Source organism: Leucoraja erinacea, chromosome 2 (assembly GCF_028641065.1).
Source record: "Leucoraja erinacea ecotype New England chromosome 2, Leri_hhj_1, whole genome shotgun sequence".
In the NCBI taxonomy this organism is placed as follows: domain Eukaryota; kingdom Metazoa; phylum Chordata; class Chondrichthyes; order Rajiformes; family Rajidae; genus Leucoraja; species Leucoraja erinaceus.
In genome coordinates, this window is record NC_073378.1 from 44549024 (window position 1) to 44569445 (window position 20422).

The 20422-nt window shown below is 43.3% G+C and overlaps 1 protein-coding gene across 3 annotated transcripts in view; it reads left to right on the forward strand.

Moving 5' to 3' along the window:
* The window catches only part of cdk14 (cyclin-dependent kinase 14), a 659117-nt gene that overhangs the window by 393285 nt on the left and 245410 nt on the right, over nt 1–20422 (forward strand). For all 3 annotated transcript variants that reach the window (XM_055655908.1, XM_055655917.1, XM_055655925.1), the window contains one exon: nt 19621–19684. In XM_055655908.1, coding sequence (XP_055511883.1) covers nt 19621–19684 — 64 coding nt within the window. The remainder of the gene's footprint in view (nt 1–19620; nt 19685–20422) is intronic.

Genomic DNA, 20422 nt, shown 5'->3' on the forward strand with positions numbered 1-20422 from the left:
TCGAAGAATTTCCCTACTGAGGGGACTGTGGAGTCTCTATCACCAAGGGTTCAAAGACGGAATTGGATCTTTAGGAAATCAATGGAGTTAGTGCAGTTAAGTGTCACTGAAGTAATACATCACATTGAATGGCAATGCAGCAGTGAGGGGTTGATTAGCCAACTTTTGATTACATCTTAGATGTTCCAGGTGCAACAGGAGGTGGTGAAATATTCAAGTTCTGCAAACCATATAAAAGGTTTCTATAAGGGGTTAAAAGTCATTTTATTTAGAATGCTGTGATGATTACCGTGGCGGCAGTTTTATGAAATGGCGTGAAATGATGTTATTTACATGAATGAAATTGAGAAACTCATCATAGATGCCAGCAGGGGTTGAACGGAACAATTTTACAAATATTCAAATGTGTAAATCTGAGTGAAATGATCCTAAAGAGTTACCAACTTCGTTCACTACAGCACGTCTCCCTTTACTATTTCATTCCGCACCCCATTGCCCGAAACCATGTTTATTCCAATTATTTTCTTTTTCCAGTTCAGATTTGCAATCTGATATCCACACATACATATTCCGAGCAAAGGACTCTGGGTTGGGAATCTTGGCTTTCAACTTTCTCTTCTCAAAGCTTTTGTGGTCCTGAGGGAAATTACTTGCCTAATTCCCTAAAGGTTTTCCACTTTCAGCAAGGTAAACTCACATGTGTGAATGAATACTCTTCACTTGCCTTGAGGGTGTAGCTCTGATTCTCAAGAAGCTTGACATAATCCAGATGATAAGACCGGCACCATATCTTTCAGCAACATACACTGGCTGAAGTATGCTACAATAGAACGACAGAATCACACTGCGTCGACACATGCCATTCATCCCAAATCGTCCGCCAACAATTAATCCCATCTCCCTACACGTGATCCATAGACTGCTGTACCTTGAGTCTCGTCCAGACATCTGCTGTCAGCCACCCAGCATCATGTACAAGATACGGTAAAGAAAGTGTGTGGTATGCTTGTCTTCATCAGTCGGGGCCTTGAGTATGAATCATGAAATAATGTTACAGCTCCACAAAACGATTAGACTACATTTGGAATATTGTGTACGTTTTAGGAAGGATGTGCAGGCTTTGGAGAGGGTGATGAAGAGGTTGACCAGAATGCTGCCTGTTTTGGATGGTGTCAGCTAAATGGAGAGATAGAACAAACTTGAATTGTTTTCTCTGCAGCTTAGGAGGATGTGAGGGAGACCAGATAGGGTAGATAACCACAGCCATTTCCCCCAGGGTGGAAATGTCAAAGACTTTAAGATTAGAGGGCGAATGTGGTGGAAGCAGGTATGATAGGAGCCAGTAAGAGGCTTAATATGCAGGGAATGGAGGGATATGGATCGCAGACAGGCAGAGGAGATTGGTTTGGCTTGGCATCATATTTGGCATAGGCACTGGGCCGAAGGGCTTGTTCCTGTGTGTGTTACATTGTTCACCCTTTATCTTACTGAGGATTTATTTTAACAAAAGTACATTTAAATTTTAGTTAGGCTTCAAATAATATATTTATCAATTGGTTTACAAATTAATTTCTAAAACTTTGTGTCTGACAACTGCATTGTTCTTCCTCAATATACAAAGTTACATTCCTGACTTGATAATTTCAGTGACAATACTTCATTGCAGGGTGTCAGTGCTAGAAAACTGTTTTTTTTTTTTAAAGACATGGTGGCCAAAGCCTCTGAATTGGACATTGAAGCATGCTGCCAAGTTATGTCAAAATAGAAAGGTTGTGGAAAGGTGCGAGGGTGGTAGAAGGTTTGGGGAAGGCGAGGAAGAGGTTCACCAGAATGCTGCATGGATGGGATGATATCAACTATAAGGAGAATAAACTTGAATTGGTTTCTCTGGTACACAGGAGGTTGAGGGAGAGCCTTGCAGATGTATGTACAATTATGAGGCATAGATAGGGTCGATAATCAGCACATTTTTCCACTGGGTGGAAATGTCAAAGACTGGACATTATGGCAACTGCTCTGCTTTGGACTGCTCGAACCTGCAGAGTGTTATGAACATACCCCAGTGTATGACAAGCTTGGCACTTTCTTCTATCCGGTCATTGCATCAGGATGGTGAGAAATATTGCCTGCAACATAGCCATTCCATGTTCTCTCTTCTACCTTCTGGGAGAAGATGCAGGTTCCTTCCCACTGCTATCAGACTCTGAAGCAATCACCACTTTCACACACCATTCCTAGAGGTGCTGCCACACCACTGTCACGATGACACTGACTTCACACATCATGAAGTTCCTAGAGAGGCTGGTGCTCACTCACCTGCGACCCCTGGTTAAACCCTACCTGGACCCCCTGCAGTTCGCTTATCAAACAAATATAGGAGTTGAGGACGCCATCATCCACCTGCTCCACTGTTCCTATGCTCACCCGGTTAAGCCTCTGAGAAGCATTGTGAGAGTCATGTTTTTTTACTTCACCAGTGCTAGGAAGCAAACTGACAAAGATGCGGGTGGATGCTCCATTGGTGTCCTGGATCACTAACTACCCGACTGGACGACCACAATATGTCAGGCTACAGAACTGCGTCTCGGACATGGCAGTGAGCAACACAGGGGCCCTCCAGGGCACGGTCCTCTCTCCCTTCCTGTTCCTGTTCTGAATGAGGAGTTAATGGACTTTAGAAGGAGAGGAACACCCCTGTCCCCTGTCTCCATCAATGGTGTGGATGTGCAGTTTGTACCAAGGAGTACAAATACCTTGGAGTGTACCTGGACAGTAAACTGGACTGGTCCAGGAACGCTGAAGCCCTGTACAAGAAGGGACAGAGCCGGCTGTAGTTTTTGAGAAGGCTCCGCTCATTCAACTTCTGCAGTGTGATGCTGCAGATGTTATACCAATCAGTGGTAGCCAGTACATCTTCTTTGCTGCCGTGTACTGGGGCAGCAGAGCAAAGGCCGCAGACGCTAAAAGAATTAACAAACTTATCAGGAAGACTAGCTCCATCCTGGGGTCGGAGTTGGATTCATGGGAATTGGTCTTCGAGGTGAGGATGCTCCTCAAACTGCGGAGCATCCTGGACAATGCAACTCCATGACACACTCGAGGAGTGCCTTCAGCAACAGACTGGTTCCACCAAGATGCAGGACAGAACACCACAGGAGATCCTTCTTCCCTGTGGCTATCAAACTGTACAACTCCTCTCCCTTCTGTCATGGGGTAGACTGAGACTGACTCCCCTCCCCAATCTTTGCACATCCCCGATTCCTTCCACTCGTCACTTTAATTTCATGTTTCATTTATTTTATGTTTTTCAAGTTCAAGTTAAAGTTACATTTATTGTCACATGCACCAATTGGTACAGTGAGATTTGAGTTACCATACAGCCATACAAATAAAAATAACACAATACACGATAGAATTAAATATGAACATGCCCCACAGCGGATACAACAGTTCCCACTGTGAGGGAAGGCAATAAAGTTCAGTCTTCCTCTGTTCACCCGTGGTCGGGGCCTTTGAACCCTCCGCAGTCGCCACTTCGGACAGCCCGATGTTCAGGCCCTCTCGCCGGAATGATAGGAACTCCGATGTCAGAATGGATTGGAACACACTGGCGGCTTGGAGTTTCCGAATCGGCCGCATCGTAACGGAGACCTAGGTTTCCGAGTCCACAGGCCCCGCTGGATGGAGCTCCAACACTGGCGACCCCCGGCAAGGGATCCCAGGCCTCCGCGATGTTAAAGTCAGCGCCGCTCGCGGCTAAAAGCTCCACAAACCACAGCTCCACGGTGTTAAAGTCAGCAGGCCCAACACTCCGGAGCACCAACACAGGCGATCCACGGCAAGGCATTGCTCACGCTCCACAATGATAATTCAACACTGCACCCGCTACTGAAGCTTTGGCTGGTCTCCGGTAAAAAAGGCCGCAAGGGGGGGAGGGAGGGTGGGGCGAAAATGCGACTCAGAGAAAAGACGCATCTCCGTCCAGGTAAGTGCCTGGGAAATGGTTTCCCCTATTCCCCCCCACCACTCCCCACATAAAAAGACTAAAAACTCTTTAGAACATACTTTTAGTCACACTAAAAATAACAAAAAGGGTGAAAGGACTAACAGCTGCTTTTATGACTGTTGGCAGATCAATTTCCCTCCTGGGATAAATAAAGTTCTATCATATCATATTATTAACTATACCTCATTCTATTCTTACATTATTGTATAATTTTTTCCTTACTACTTTAGATTACACTGCAATTTTTGCACCATTCTGTTGCTTTTCATTTGTATTTATTGTAACATTTATCATTACTGCATGAATGCTATTTACTCTGAGAGTGTCATGTGATCAAGGAATGTTATTGCAAATGATAGTAAACCAACATGAATCTGAAGGAATCTGAATCTAGCTGGACTGGATTTATGTCAAATGAAATTCATGTCAGATTAATGCAAGGCAAATTATCGACAAAAATGTGAGGCCTGTTTAATGAATGCCATTGAACAGGCTCAGAGATATCTGGGAGTGATGTTCAACTCAACACTAATAGTGCTGTTGACTGACAGAGCCATAGTCAATGAATCAAATCATGCTGGCCTATAGTGCTGTCAGTAGAGTACCAATTGTCACTGAGTTTATTTTGTGCTCTTATTCAGTTGGTTTTGAATATTGTATTGAGTTGTGGTCATTGCAGCTCAACGGAATTGATGCACGGAGAAGCCACTCAGCTAATCGCTATTGTCACAGCAGTGAGCCATGCAGAAAGATATTAATAAAAGACTAAACACTGATCACCATTGTGCCAGAGTAATCCATGAATCCAATCTTGTGCCTCAGATGTACTGAATTTGCACACACTACTATAAGATTAGACCCTCTCTGTCAGTTCCTATTTGCAGTTAGACTTTAGAGATATAGTGCGAAAACATGCACTTCGGCCCACCGGGTCCAGGCTGACCAGTGACCACACTGTATACTAACACTATCCTGTAGACTAGGGACAATTTACTATTGACAATTAACCGTCAAAACCAGTATGTCTTTGGAGTGTGGGAGGAAATTGGAGCACCTAGAGAAAACACAAGTGGTCACAGGGAGGATGTACAAACTCCATACAGCCAGCACCCATAATCAGGATCAAACCATGGTGCTGTAAGGCAGCAACTCTACCATCACGGCACTGTGCTGTCCGCTATTTGCTTGTCACAGAGCCCCCCATCTATGGGAACCGGGGTATCTTGTCATATTGAAGATACTTCTTTATCTGGCTGAGCATACATTGCATATTGGCTGATATACATCGACACACTGTAGACAAATACGTCCAACCCACCTGCAGCAATGGTGGGGATGTTCTTTAAAACGGCAGCAACCCAAATCCCTGGAAAGGATATATCAGCGGATGTTCCTACTGAACCAATCCAAGAAGTGTCATTGTATCCTAAAGCTGCATCTTACTGACAGTCTCTGATTGGCCTTCAAAAAGTGACATCTACATCACATGTACGAATACGACTGCATATTATCCAGAATGAACCACTCTGGAGCAGTCATGAACTGCAGTAGTGAATGTTTCTTCCATTTTATACTCAGTCATGGCTGGGGTTGACTGATTCCTCTGGAAATTGGGATCAGTCAATTCAATGCAGGTTTTAGCGTTAAGGGCCTGTCCCACTTATGTGTCCTTGGCAGGCAAATTACGCGACTTTGTGGTCGGGTTGAGCTGCGACATTCCCGTGAAGGCCACGTGTGATTTCATTCGTATGCACAGCCGTCTAGAGCATGTGACGTCATTTGAAGATGGACACAAAGCGACAGGCCATTGGCACGCGAAGATTTCGTTCGCTACAAAACTTTTGGAGCCCCGCGCGGTCGCGCACGACTACATACCCCTCCGCGCTTCTCAGTGGGACAGGCCCCGCGAGGCCATACGATGCCCATGTGCCTCAATGTGACCATGGGGTAGCGTAATTTGCGTGCAAAGGACATGTAAGTGGGACGGGCCCTTAAGTACCAATTAGGAGAATTAAGTTTGCCAATGACTTGTAAATTGATCAGAGGGCATGACGTGATGAGATTACTTGCTTCAATTTCAGGACGTAGATTGACTCGGTGAGTGGCTGGAAACTTGCCAAATAGAGTATAATGTGGGGAAGTGCGAGGCCATGTACTTCCACTAGCTCAACATAAAAACATTGCAGATAAGCGAAGTAGAGTGAGGTCAGTGTTCTTTTGCATGAACCAGAAAGCGTTAGTAGACAGGTGTAGCAAGTAATTAGGAAGGTAAGTGGCATATTGGACTTCACAAGAGAGTTAAAGTTTAGAAATGGGGAAGTATTGTTACAATTGTACATGGTAAAGTGAAGGTGCCATCTGGAGTATAGTTCAAGGTTTTGGTCTCCTGATGTAAGAAAGGATACGCTGACCATTCTGTTGATTTTAGAAAAACAAGATCTGAAATGCGCAAGATCCCGAGGGGGCATGATGGGAGAACCTCCAATAAGGGAACACCAGAACAAGATAAAGGAGCAGTCAGTTGAGTCTTGGTATTTGGAGTCATTGATGAGAGAGCACGGAAACAGGCCCTTCAGCCCAGCTTGCCCATGCCGACCAAGGTGCCCCATCTACACTAGTCCCCACCTGCTCACCTTTTCCCTATCCATTTCCTTTCCATGTCTTTTAAATGTTGTTATAGTTTCTGCCTCAACTACCTCCTCTGGCAGCTCATTCCATGTACCCACACATATTCCATGTGTGAAAAAGTTGCCCCTCCGATTCCTATTAAATCATTTCCCTCTCACCTTATCTATCCGCTCTCACCTTTCGTCGTGCAGTGAGTGGTGAATTTCTGGAATTCCTTATCCCAAGGGTGATGGAGGCCAGATCATTAGGTTTGTTGAAAGAGGAAATAGATACATTTTTGAAAGATCAGGTTACTGACACAGACAAGATGTGGTCTGGAGCAGATTAACCATAATCACATTGAACGCTGAGGCTTGAACGGCCTTCTCCTACCCCTAGTTTCTTATGTAAAAAATGTAACTGAATTATTTGAGAAGTGTATTACATAATAAGCCTGTGGAGATGGCTACTTCTATGACTTTTGTGCCTTTGCAAGGCATGCTATTTTTATAACTCCAAAACACTTTGTATTAGTTTTTATCTTTGGAAGAAAATAGTAAATATTGCATTTAGCATTATATTTAATGCAACAATGCTGCAGAATTTCAATAAGTTGTGTAGGTCCAGGATTGAAGACTCTTATTTGTGTCTTGAAGAGATTTGCAACTGATTACATAGGAACCATTGTTATCGATGACGCTGACAAATGCATTTGGATCATGGAAATAATTATATTTAAAGTTCCATTCTATCATGGTGTTAACCTTTAGTTTTATTTTAATCTCATGCCACTTTTAAATCTAGAAATTTATCTTCTGTTTGAAATTCCAAATTTATTTTCATGAAATTGATTTAGTTTTCTTAAGTTTCTATTTTATTGTCACATCTGTTTCTCGCTCTGGTTTGCTCTTTTGCTCTTTCTCTCACTCCCTCCCCTAGTGACTGTTGGCAGAGGTTCAGTTTTTTTTCCCCCAACGAATCTGACATCTGAGATTAATTTCCTGACTTGGAAGTTTGATTGCTGTTTAAGTTTAGGTTGAGTCAGATGTTTCTAGGTTTTAGTTTAAATGAAAGTTTAACTTGAATAAACTCTGGCAGTCCAAATGCTCATTGATTTCATGTACACAAACCCTCAATTCCAGTGAAAGAAATGGCTGGTCTGAGGTCAATAACTTTTCCAGCTGACACAGAGCTATTGTTGTACTGAGCTCTGAGTATTTTTTTATTGTTGCAAATTACTGAATTGGTAAAACTATCACCTTAAATGCCTTTGTGCCTGAAGTACATCACTTTAAAGTAGGCATAAGGAACTGCAGATGCTGGAATCCTGAGTGGAACACAAAGTGTTGGAGTAACTCAGCGGTCAGGCAGCTTCTCTGGAGGTCATGGATAGGTGAGTTTCAGATAATTTACCCACTGTCAGAATAAGCAAGGCAGTTTACATGTAGAAATAAAGAACTGCAGGTGCTGGTTAATCGCAAAAGGACACAAAAGGCTGGAGTAACTCAGCAGGTCAGGCAGCTGGAGAATGTGGATAGGTGACGTTTCAGGTCGAGACTTCTCTTCAGGCAATTATGTCGTTTGTTGTGCCGGTTGTTTTTCTAAAATGGCATTTTTGCAACACCATTTTATTAATTCTGTTTTTGCAAAGATGGGTTAATTGGCCAAGTAAAGAAAAGTTTCAAAAGTGATATGCTGTAGTTGATGACTGAATGGATTGTTAATCTGGTTAATCGAGTGGTGAATCTCTGGAACTCTCTGCCACAGAGGGTAGTCGAGGCCAGTTCATTAGCTATATTTAAGAGGGAGTTAGATGTGGCCCTTGTGGCTAAGGGGATCAGAGGGTATGGAGAGAAGGCAGGTACGGGATACTGAGTTGGATGATCAGCCATGATCATATTGAATGGCGGTGCAGGCTCGAATGGCCGAATGGCCTACTCCTGCACCTAATTTCTATGTTTCTATGTTTCTATTAAGTCACTTGATAGACTGGTATGTCGAACACATAATGAAATTAAGGCAAATAGTCGTGAAGGAAATTGATATAGCATTAAGAAATTCGGCATAATATAAAAATCCTAATGCGAAGACAAATAATACTAACAGAAAAAATTAGTAGACCCAAGGATAGATAGTGGATAGACCCGGAGAGCCGGATGGCCTCCTACTGTACTAAGAAATGGCCGATTCGGAAGTCCAAGCTGCTGAGAATGTTCTTCCGTTCCAACGTCGGAGTTCAATCATCCAGCGAGAGGGCCTGAACATCGGGCCGCCCGTCGCGGCGACGGCGGGGGCTCGGGAGGTCCCGACCACGGGAGAACAACAAAGAGGAGGATGACTGAACTTTGGTGCATTCCCTCACAGTGAGAAACTTTGATTCTGCTGTGTGGGGATATTTATGTTAAAGTCTATCGTGTGCTGTGTTCTTTTTTTATTCGTATGGCTGTACGGTGACCACAAATTTCACTGTACAAATTGGTGCATGTGTCAATAAATGTCTCTTGAATCTCTTGAATCTCTACTGCTATCCTACTGATATTTTCTATGCTTCCTTATTCCTTGCTGTCCTAAACAGCAATTTGATGATGTGGACTGGTGCTGGATAGTATTACAACAGATTAATCTATTACAGCTAAATCGAGTACCAATCAAGATCTGAGATTTCTAGTACAGCAGCTGGAAGTCGATGAGGAGCCAAAGAGTGGAACTGGCTGAGAGTGTTGTTCTGCATGGCCATTAAGTTTAGTTTAGAGATACAGTACAGTCCAGAATGACCAGTGATCCCCGCACATTAACACTACCCTACACATACTAGGGAGAATTCACAGTTATACCAAGCCAATTAACCTACACACCTGTACATCTTTGAAGATGTACAAGGATGTTGTCAGGACTAGAGGGTGTGAGCTAAAGGGAGAGGTTGAGTAGGCTGGGTCTCTATTCCATGGAGCGCAGGAGGATGAGAGGAGATCTTATAGAGGTATACAAAATCATGAGAGGAATAGATCAGGTAGATGCACAGTCTCTTGCCCAGAGTAGGGGAATCATGGACCAGAGGACATAGGTTCAAGGTGAAGGGGAAAAGATTTAATAGGAATCAGAGGGATAACCTTTTCACACAAAGGGTGGTGAGTGCATGGAACAAGTTGCCAGAGGAGGTAGTTCAGGCTGCGGGTATCCCATCGTTTAAGAAACAGTTAGACAGGTACATGGATAGGACTGGTTTGGAGGGATAAGGACCAAGCGCAGGCAAATGGGGCTAGGGTATCTAGGACATTGTTGGCTGGTGTGGACGAGTTAGGCCGAAGGGCCTGTTTCCACACTGTATCACTCTATGACTCTATGTGGGGGAAAAAAACAAAGATCTTGGAGAAAACACACACAGGTCACGGGGAAGACAGCGCCCGTAGTCAGGATCATTGTGAATCAAGGAGAAAGTAGTTCATTTGAGTGTTTTCATCAGATGAATTAAAACAGCCACACAATATGCAGGACTAAAACCTACACATTAAAAGTTTGGTTGCTAATAATTTCCAGAATTTGAAGCATTGTCATGAAATGTTGTCAGCTCTTTCCAGGTTGAAATATGAGTTAGCTTTTTGACTTGTCAGTTTTAGAATGTGAACATCTAAGGAATTAACTGGTGTGGAAAATGAGGCTTTTATAATCTGGACATTATATTCCATCTGCTACTTATCTGAGAACTATGTAGTTTCTTCATAGCCCTTGTTCATGTATATTAAAAACCATGATTGTCCTCAACCGTCAATGGGATTATGGCTGCGTGCTTCATAATGAAGATATGTGAATTTTAGCCAATAAACCAGAGGTGTTTTAATTGTCGTCTCAAACGTAGACACTGGCAAAACCACCGGGTGGCGCCAGCAATGGCTGCCTCGCCAAGAGTCTGTCTGTCCATTCCTTCTCTGTTATTTTATAGTATGTGTTAAATGTATGTTTTAGTGTTTTTTAGCTTCTTGGGGTGGGGGGGAACTTTTTAAAATCTCTTGCCTCGACGGAGATGCAATTTTTTCCGAATCGTATCTCCGTCCACACTGCAGGATTTAACATCGTGGGGCTGGCGATCCCTGTCGGGGATCGACTTTGGAGCTGCAACTGTGGGAGCCTGTGGACTTTAACATCGTGGATCTCGCAGTCCCTGGTTGGAGACCGACCGGGAGCTCCAACTGCAGGAGCTTCTACCGCCCTGACGCGGGAGCTTCGACTGCCCCGACTGCGGGTGGTTCGACTGCTCCGACCGCGGGAGAATAAATAAAGAAGAAAATTGGACTTTATTGCCTTCCATCACAGCGAGGAATGTGGGGGTGGGGGGGTGGAAGATTGCAACCTTCACGTGGTCCACCTTGTTTCGACTAATGCAATCAACTCGACGTGTACAAACGGAAGATCAAATAAGAACAAGTTGTCCTACAACTTTAGGCTCTGCCCGGCACACGAAAGAAGAAGAGGAATGTGGGGAATCCGCTGTGGTGGATGTTTATGTTAACTTTTATGTAGTTGTGTGGCTGGTTGCCTTTCCTTTAATATGTCCATAGGGTAAATTGAGTTTCACTGTACCTTAATTGGTACACGTGACAATAAACTAACCTTTGAACCTCGCTGGTGATGTAACAATGTATACCGTAACCTTTACTGATAGTTTGTAAAAGTTTGTCTTTATGGGCAGTGCAATACCGACGCTGAAGAAGGGTTTTGGCCTGAAACGTTGCCTATTTCCTTTGCTCCATAGATGCTGCTGCACCCGTTGAGTTTCTCCAACATTTTTGTGTACCGCTGCTTTCATGTTTCCCTTGTCCCGGTTTGGTAGCAGGGCTCAAACTCCAATGAAGGGATCTACAGGAGGTTCTGTCTCAAAAAGGCTGCCAACATCATCAAAAATCCACCTCACCCTGGCCACTAATTTCACTCCTGCCATTGGGAAGAAGGTATAGATAGGATGCTGAAAACAGTGACCTCAAGGTTCAGCTTCTTCCCAACAAACATCAGGCTCTTGTACACTACAAACACCGAATAAACCATAAACTACAAACTGTCTTGGTCGCACTATGGACTTAGTGTTTTTTATACTAATATCAGGTTTTTTAATTTATTGACTTACACATCTGTTATGCTGCTGCAAGAAAGAATCTCATTGTTCTGTCTCGGGACATATGGCAATTAAACACTCTTGATTCTCTCCTGCTGATTTTACCCTTTCTATTTAACAGCAGAATTGATGCCCCTCCATCCCCTGCTACTTTCTGCAGCCAAATGCTCAACCTACTGGTTTGTTGGTCTGGTAGCATTGTGGCCTTCTAGGAATTCACACCTGGCATGAGCACATCAGAAGGAATATGTAGCAAGGAACTGCAGATGCTGGTTTAAACCAAAGATTGACACAAAAAGCTGGAATAACGGAGTCAGACAGCATCTCTGGAGAAAAGGAATAGGTGACATTTTGGGTCGAGTCCCTTCTTCTGATCCTTTTCTCCAGCAATGCTGTCTGACCTGCTGAGTTATGCCCCTGTCCCACTTAGGAAACCTGAACGGAAACCTGAACGGAAACCTCTGGAGACTCCCGGAGGTTTTTGTCAGTCTCCCTACCTGCTTCCACTACCTGCAACCTCCGGCAACCACCTGCAACCTCCGGGAACCACATGGAGACCTTGGGTGGGGCGCAAAGTCTCCAGAGGTTTCCGTTCAGGTTTCCTAAGTGGGACAGGGGCATAACTCCAACTTTTTGTGTCTCCCTAGTATCAGACAAAAACTAGTTACAGCTGCTCTATCTTCCCTCTACTGCTAATCATTCCGGGAATACAGTAGTTCTACTGTCCATCATTTTCCTCAATGTGTCCTTGATTCATTCATTTATTTTGATATTATTGTTGGTGCTGTGTGAAGATCATATTGATTTGTTAGCTCCATGTCTTTACTGAATCGTATTTCATTATATTGTTCCAAGGCATTGCAAACTTATTTACATGGTGCAGTTTCTAACATTGAAATTATGAAGTTTCGTAATGTGGATGAATAATCCCTCATACTTCAGTTTACTTCATTCCATTTTATTCTTGACTGCCCCATTCTCTACCGTTGCTTGTGTTCTTATTCATTGCACCCATCTGCTGTTTTTGTACCTTTGTGGTTCTGTCCTCTACCCTCCTCCCTGTTCTCATTTTCCATTTACATACTGCTATTTCATCACTATTCCAATTATTTCCATCCTCTAACCCTCCTTGATGTGGGGAATGCTTTGAGTTGAGATACCTGATGATCTGAAATGCTAACGGGGATCAAAGAAATGGTTTTGAAAAATGAAAATAATATTACAGGATATACACCCTATCCTATGCATCCCTCACTGAATCAACAGATGCAATAAATATGAAATAGAAATAAAAAAGTAAAAAAGAAGGAAAAGGAATTAGTAACCTCATGAAAACAAAGATGTTTGTTCCTCTGCTCTACTGCACGAGATGTGTCTAGAGTGTTTTATTGTCATATGTCCCAGGTAGAACAATGGAATTCTTACTTGCTGCAGCACAACAGAATATGTGAACATACTACACTGTAAACAATATAATAAACAGGGGAGTGTGTTTTCAGTGCCCTCCAAAATGTTTGGGACAAAGACCCGTCATTTATTCATTTGCCACTGTACTCCACAATAAGAGATTTGTAATAGAATAAATCACGTGGTTAAAGTGCACATTGTCAGATTTTAATAAAGGCCATTTTTATACATTTTGGTTTCACCATGTAGAAATTACAGCAGTGTTTGTACATAGTCCCCCCCATCTCCGGGCACCATAATGTTTGGGACACAGCAATGTCATGCAAATGAAAAAAGTCATCTGACATACCGAATCTCCGTAATCTTCTCAGGAAATAGAGGCGTTGATGTGCTTTATTTATAATTGCATCAGTATGCTGGGTCCAGGAAAGAACTTCGGAAATATGAACGCCCAGGAATTTGAAGTTTTTGACTCTCTCCACCACCCGCCCCGTTGATATAAACAGGATTGTGGGTCCTCATCTTTCCTCTTCGAAAGTCCACAATCAGTTAATTTGTTTTACTGATATTGAGAGCCAGGCTGTTCAAGAAGGAACTGCAGATACTGGAAAATCAAAGGTACACAAAAATGCTGGAGAAACTCAGCGGGTACAGCAGCATCTATGGAGCGAAGGAGATAGGTAACGTTTAGGGCCAAAAACCCTTCTTCAGACTGATTGTTGTGCTGGCACTATTTGGTCAATCGGTCGATCTCACTCCTATACTCTGACTCATCGCCAACTGTAATTAGTCCAACAATTCTAGTGTCAACGAACTGAAGATGGAGTTTGCACTTCAATTATATTCAAATATAAATAAAATTTGTGTTTTTCAGCAGTCCTCTCAAGTCTGTCCCTGTCTGATGTGGGTATACTAATGGGTCTGTAGCTTCATCTAGTATTTTTTTCAGTAGTACCACGGTACAAAATGTTTCTGCAGATGAAAGGGAATGATTGCTGCGGGTATGGTCTGTTGAGAAATTTGGTACAATAGCACCCTCTAGGAGTAAACGGGCCATCCTGCAAATGAATGGAAGTGGGTGTATAAAAAATACTTCTATGTCTCATTGCTTGATTTTGTTTGTTTTCTAACAATTTATTATCCTGTATCGTTTCTTATTTTGTTTTGTATGCATTTGTCTATTACCTGGCATTTTGAAGATGAGAATTTGACAAGGGAACTTGAGGTTAGGGGGCCATTAGGAGATAGTGACCACAATATGGTCAATCTACAATTTGAGAGGGAGAAGGGTAAATTGGAGGTGTCGGTATTACTGTTGAACAAAGGGGACTATGGGGCCATGAGGGAGGAGCTGGCCAAAGTTGACTGGAAAGATACCCTATCAGGCATAACAGTGGAACAACAATGGCGGGTATTTCTGGGAATAATACAGAAGGTGCAGGATCAGTTCATTCCAAAGAGGAAGAAAGATTCCAAGGGGAGTAAGGGGCGACAAGGGAAGTCAGGGATAGTATAAAAATAAAAGAGAAGTACAACATAGCAAAGATGAGCGGGAAGCCAGAGGATTGGGTAATGTTGAAAGAGCAGCAGAAGATAATTAAAAAGGCAATACAGGGAGAAGAGATGAGGTACGAAGGTAAGCTAGCCAAGAATATAAAGGAGGATAGTAAAAGCTTCTTTAGGTATGTGAAGAGGAAAATATTAGTTAAGACCAAAGTTGGACCCTTGAAGACTGAAAAGGGTGAATTTATTATGGGGAACAAGGAAATGGCAAATTAGTTGAACAGGCATTTTGGATCCATCTTCACTAAGGAGGACACAAACAATCTTCCTGATGGACTATTGGCCAGAGGATCTGGGATGACGGAGGAACTGAAGGAAATCCACATTAGGCAGGAAATGGTGTTGGATAGACTGATGGGACTGAAGGCTGATAAATCCCCAGGGCCTGATGGTCTGCATCCCAGGGTACTTAAGGAAGTGGGTCTAGAAATCGTTGACGCATTGGTGCTCATTTTCCAATGTTCTATAGATTCAGGATCAGTTCCTGTGGATTGGAGGGTAGCTAATGTTATCCCACTTTATAAGAAAGGCGGGAGAGAGAAAACAGGGAATTATAGACCAGTTAGCCTGATATCGGTGGTGGGGAAGATGCTGGTCAATTATAAAAGATGAGATAGCCGCACATTTGGATAGCAGTAACAGGATCGGTCCAAGTCAGCATGGATTTACAAAGGGGAAATCATGCTCGACTAATCTTCTGATCTGGGAGGGGTAGGAAGAGAGAGAGGGAGAGAGAGAGAGGGAGGGGGTGGGAGGTAAGGGGAGGGAATGAAAGGAAGGAGGGAGAGAGAGCGAGAGAGGGAGAGGGAGGCTTCCAAAATGTCTTCTACATCATCATTGGTGCTAAAAACAGGAAGCAACAGCAGTATACAAAGTGATGGCAATGAATGCACTGTTACAGTGGCTTGCAAATGTTTTCATACCCCTTGAACTTTTCCACATTTTGTCACGTTACAACCACAAACGTAAATGTATTTTATTGGGATTTTATGTGATAGACCAACACAAAATGGTGCATAATTTTGAAGTGGAAGGAAAATGATACATGGTTTTCAATTTTTTTTACAAATAAAAAACTGAAAAGTGTAGCATGCAAATGTATTCAGCCCCCCCGAGTCAATACTTTGTAGAGCCACCTTTCGCTGCAATTACAGCTTCAAGTCTTTTTGGGGTATGTCTCTACCAGCTTTGCACATCTAGAGACTGAAATTTTTGCCCATTCTTCTTTGCAAAATAGCTCAAGCTCAGTCAGATTGGATGGAGAGCAATTTTCAAGTCTTGCCAGAGATTCTCAATTGGATTTAGGTCTGGACTTTCTGGGCCATTCTAACACATGAATATGCTTTGATCTAAACCATTCCATTGTAGCTCTGGCTGTATGTTTAGGGTCGTTGTCCAGCTGGTAGGTGAACCTCCGCCCCAGTCTCAAGTCTTTTGCAGACTCTAACAGGTTTTCTTCCAAGATTGCCCTGTATTTGGCTCCATCCATCTTCCCATCAACTCTGACCAGCTTCCCTGTGTCTGCTGAAGAAAAGCATTCCCATAGCATGATGCTGCCACCACCATGTTTCACAGTGGGGATGGTGTGTTCAGGGTGATGTGCAGTGTTAGTTTTCCGCCACACATAGCGTTTTGCATTTAGGCCAAAAACTTCAATTTTGGTCTCATCTGACCAGAGCACCTTCCTCCACATGTTTGCTGTGTCCCCCACATGGCTTGTGGCAAACTGCAAACGGGATTTCTTATGGCTTATTTTCTACAATGGCTTTCTTCTTGCCACTCTTCCATAAAGGCCCGATTTGTGGAGTGCACGACTAATACTTGTCCTGTGGACAGATTCTCCCACCTGAGCTGTGGATCTCTGCAGCTCCTCCAGAGTTACCATGGGCCTCTTGGCTGCTTCTCTGATCAATGCTCTCCTTGCCCAGCCTGTCAGTTTAGGTGGACGGCCATGTTTTGGTAGGTTTGCAGTTGTGCCATACTCTTTCCATTTTTGGATGATGGATTGAGCAGTGCTCCGTGAGATGTTCAAAGCTTGGGATATTTTTTTATAACCTAACCCTGCTTTAAACTTCTCCACAATTTTATCCCTGACCTGTCTGGTGTGTTCCTTGGGCTTCATGATGCTGTTTGTCCACTAATGTTCTCTAACAAACCTCCGAGGCATTCACAGAACAGCTGTATTTATACTGAGATTACGCGGCCTACCAGCGGGTCCTGGAGCGACGTTTCCTGAGGGGACCTGGCCAGAACCTCGGCTTTGGCGGCGGCACAGCGCTGGAGCGCTATCGCGGAGCGGGTGATGCCTTGCCTGAGTCGCCGCGCTGGAACTCCAGTATGCTGGGACCGTCGATATAAACATCGTGGAGCCGCGGTTCTGTGGAGCCTGGGATCTCTCGCCGAGATCGCCAGTGTGTGATCTGTGTGAAGCTCCGTCCAGCGCGATCTGTTGGCTTGGAAGCCGCGGTCTCCGGTAAGAAGGCGGTCGTTCCTGGAACCCCAAGCCATTGAGGGTTCTCCCGACACTGTAGTACCATCACCCGGTGAGAACGGCCGGGAACATCGGGCCCCGTAACGGCAACTGTGGAGGCCTCAATAGGCCCGACTCTGGGTGGACAAGAGGATGGGGACTGGACTTTGTGCCTTCCCTCACAGTGGGAACCACTGTGGGGGGATGTTTTTATGTTTTAATGTTAAACTTCTTTAATGCTATGTTGTATTTTTATTAGTGTGCTGCAAGGACATCTGAATTTCCCCTGAATAAGGGGATTAATAAAGTAATATCTAATCTAATCTATATCTAATTAGATTACACACGTGGCCTCTATTAACTAATTAGGTGACTTCTGAAGGCAATTGCTTGCACTGGATTTTATTTAGGGGTATCAGAGTAAAGGGGGCTGAATACTTTTGCACGCCACACTTTTCAGTTTTTTATTTATAAAAAAATTGAAAACCATGTATCATTTTCCGTCCATTTCACAATTATGCGCCACTTTGTGTCGGTCTATCACATAAAATCCCAATAAAATACATTTACGTTTGTGGTTGTAACGTGACAAAATGTGGAAAAGTACAAGGGGTATGAATACTTTTGCAAGCCACTGTAAGTAGGTGCATAGAAGTTATGTCAATTGGTAAGCAAAGTTATGCATTCTTGTACTCTTACATGGATGGGTATGACAGCACATTAAAAAAAACACTTTTTTTAGCAAAATGGCACCGCGTAAAAATACTGATATCCTCAGCAAAATATTGATTTTCAGGTACCAGAATACTGAAATGCTCTGACAAAAATTGGCAGCTCTGCTCTAGAATTTAGAAGGATGACAGGATATCTTATTGAAACATATAAGATTATTAAGGGTTTGGACACGCTAGAGGTAGGAAACATGTTCTCAATTAGTCCAGAACCAGGGGCCACAGTTTAAGAATAAGGGGTAAGCCATTTAGAACAGAGATGAGGAAACACTTTACACACAGTGAGCTGTGAGTCTGTGAAATTCACTGCTTCAGAGGGCAGTGGAGGCCGGTTCTCTGGATACTTTCAAGAGAAAGCTAGATAGGGCTCTTGGAAATAGTGGAGTCAGGGGATATGAGGAGAAGGCAGGAATGGGGTACTGATATTGGATGATCAGCCATGATCACATTGAATGGCGGTGCTAGCATGAAGGGCTGAATGGCCTACTCCTGCATCTATTGTCTATTGAGAACGCTGCAAATATTCAGCAAGTCAGGTAGTGTAAGTGGAGGGTGAAATACAACTAATGTATCAGTAGGACCGGCTGCCAGCAATAAGCAATTGAAGGTGACAAGTGCTCTAACATCTTTACAGGAATATTTCAATTATATATTGAATTGTAAAAATCATATTTATTTGTTCAATTTTCATGATGTAAAGGCCAGCATTTTAGTTTGGAGATACAGCAGGGAAACAAGCCCTTTGACCCACCGGGTCCGCACCAACCAGCGAATCCCGCACATTAACACTATCCTAAACCCACTAGGAACAATTTTACATTCATACCAAGCCAATTAACCAATAAACCTGAACTTCTTTGGAATGTGGGAGGAAACCGAAGATCTCGGCGAAAACCCTTGGGGAGAATGTACAAACTCTGAACAGACAAGCACCCATAGTCAGGATCGAACCTGGGTCTCTGGCACTGTAAGGCAGCAACAACCGATGTACCACCATGGCCGCCACATCTATTGCCCATCCCTAAAGAAGCCTTTAAGAAAGTGGAGGTGAATCATGCAGTTCTTCTTGTGAAGCGACTCTCACAGTGGTGTTGGGAAGAGAGTTCCAGGGTTAGACTAAACAAAGTAACACATGTCTAAGAGAGAATAGTGTGTGCTTTGAAAGGTAACCTGCAGATGGTGCTGTTTCCATTCACCTCCTGCCCTTGTCCTCTTCAGTGGTAGTTTGCAGTGTGGAAGCACTTTCAATATAAACAGGTAAAAATGAATACACAAGAAACTATGTGACTGAAGTGCTCACTCTATCTCTTCAATTTAATCAGGTCAAAGAATGTTAGAAGAATTGATGCCAGTGTCACAAGGATATTTCTATTTTTTCATTATCTTAAATTGTACTTGATGTTATGGACTAGTTGATAGCAACATGCACATTTTGAACTGGTTGAATGTTTTAATTTCTATGGTAATATAAATTTATAAAGCATCATAAATACAGTAAAATCCCCCAAATTTATTTCTTAAATAGCGTGAGGAAAACATTGAATTTACTGAGAACGCAAAGTGCTAGACATTGCTGCTACAATTTAAACATTAAACCATGAGAAAGCTGCATATATAACGAAGCTGGTAACAAATACCTTACATGTAAGTAGAATGTGTGGCAAACCAATGTTATGAAGTGTGAAAGATGTAATTATAGATGAATTACAGCTCTTTCTTTTAATTACAGGTTTTGGGAACTCCAACAGAGGAAACCTGGCCTGGAGTTAGCTCTTTACCGTACTTGAAAACAGGTATGCACTTACCAATTTGCAGTAATCAGAGACTACTTGCATTTTTTAAAATTCACTCTGCAAGCAGCTCACCAGCTTTGCGATACCTATGAAATGTTGGAGGAGGGATAGAATGTGTTCAAAGAGCACAGTACCCAGGTGCTTGAAGGAATAGAAACCCAGGGCGCGGGGTTAAGGATAGAAGGGTCTGTGGCAGGATCTCTACCCAAAGCATCACCAATCCCTGTTCTCCAGAGATTCTGCCTCACCTGCTGAGTTACTCCAGCACTTTGTGTCCTTTTGTGCTGGGGTAAGGCTGCTCATGCCTCAAACCCTTTCATGGATTTCTCCATTTAAACATTATGAAGACCTATGTTACCATCTCCAGCCCCAGCACAAACTGTTTACCATCCTTTCCCTTTCCAGAGAAACAATTCAAGTTAACTAGACTTTTCACTACCTGAAACTATTATTTGACCTCGAGTTAAACTTCTGACGCCACATATTCCAATTCACAAACCCTGGTTATTTCTATCTTTGTTAAAGGTAGACGAAAATGCTGGAGAAACACAGCGGGTGAGGCAACATCTATGGAGCGAAGAAATAGGTGGTGTTTCGGGCCGAGACCCTTCTTCAGACTGATGAGGGGATGGGGGGCGGGCGGGAGAAGAAAGGAAGAGGCGGAGACAGTGGGCTCTGGGAGAGCTGGGAAGGGGAGGGGAAGGAGGGAGAAAACAAGGACTACCTGAAATTAGAGAA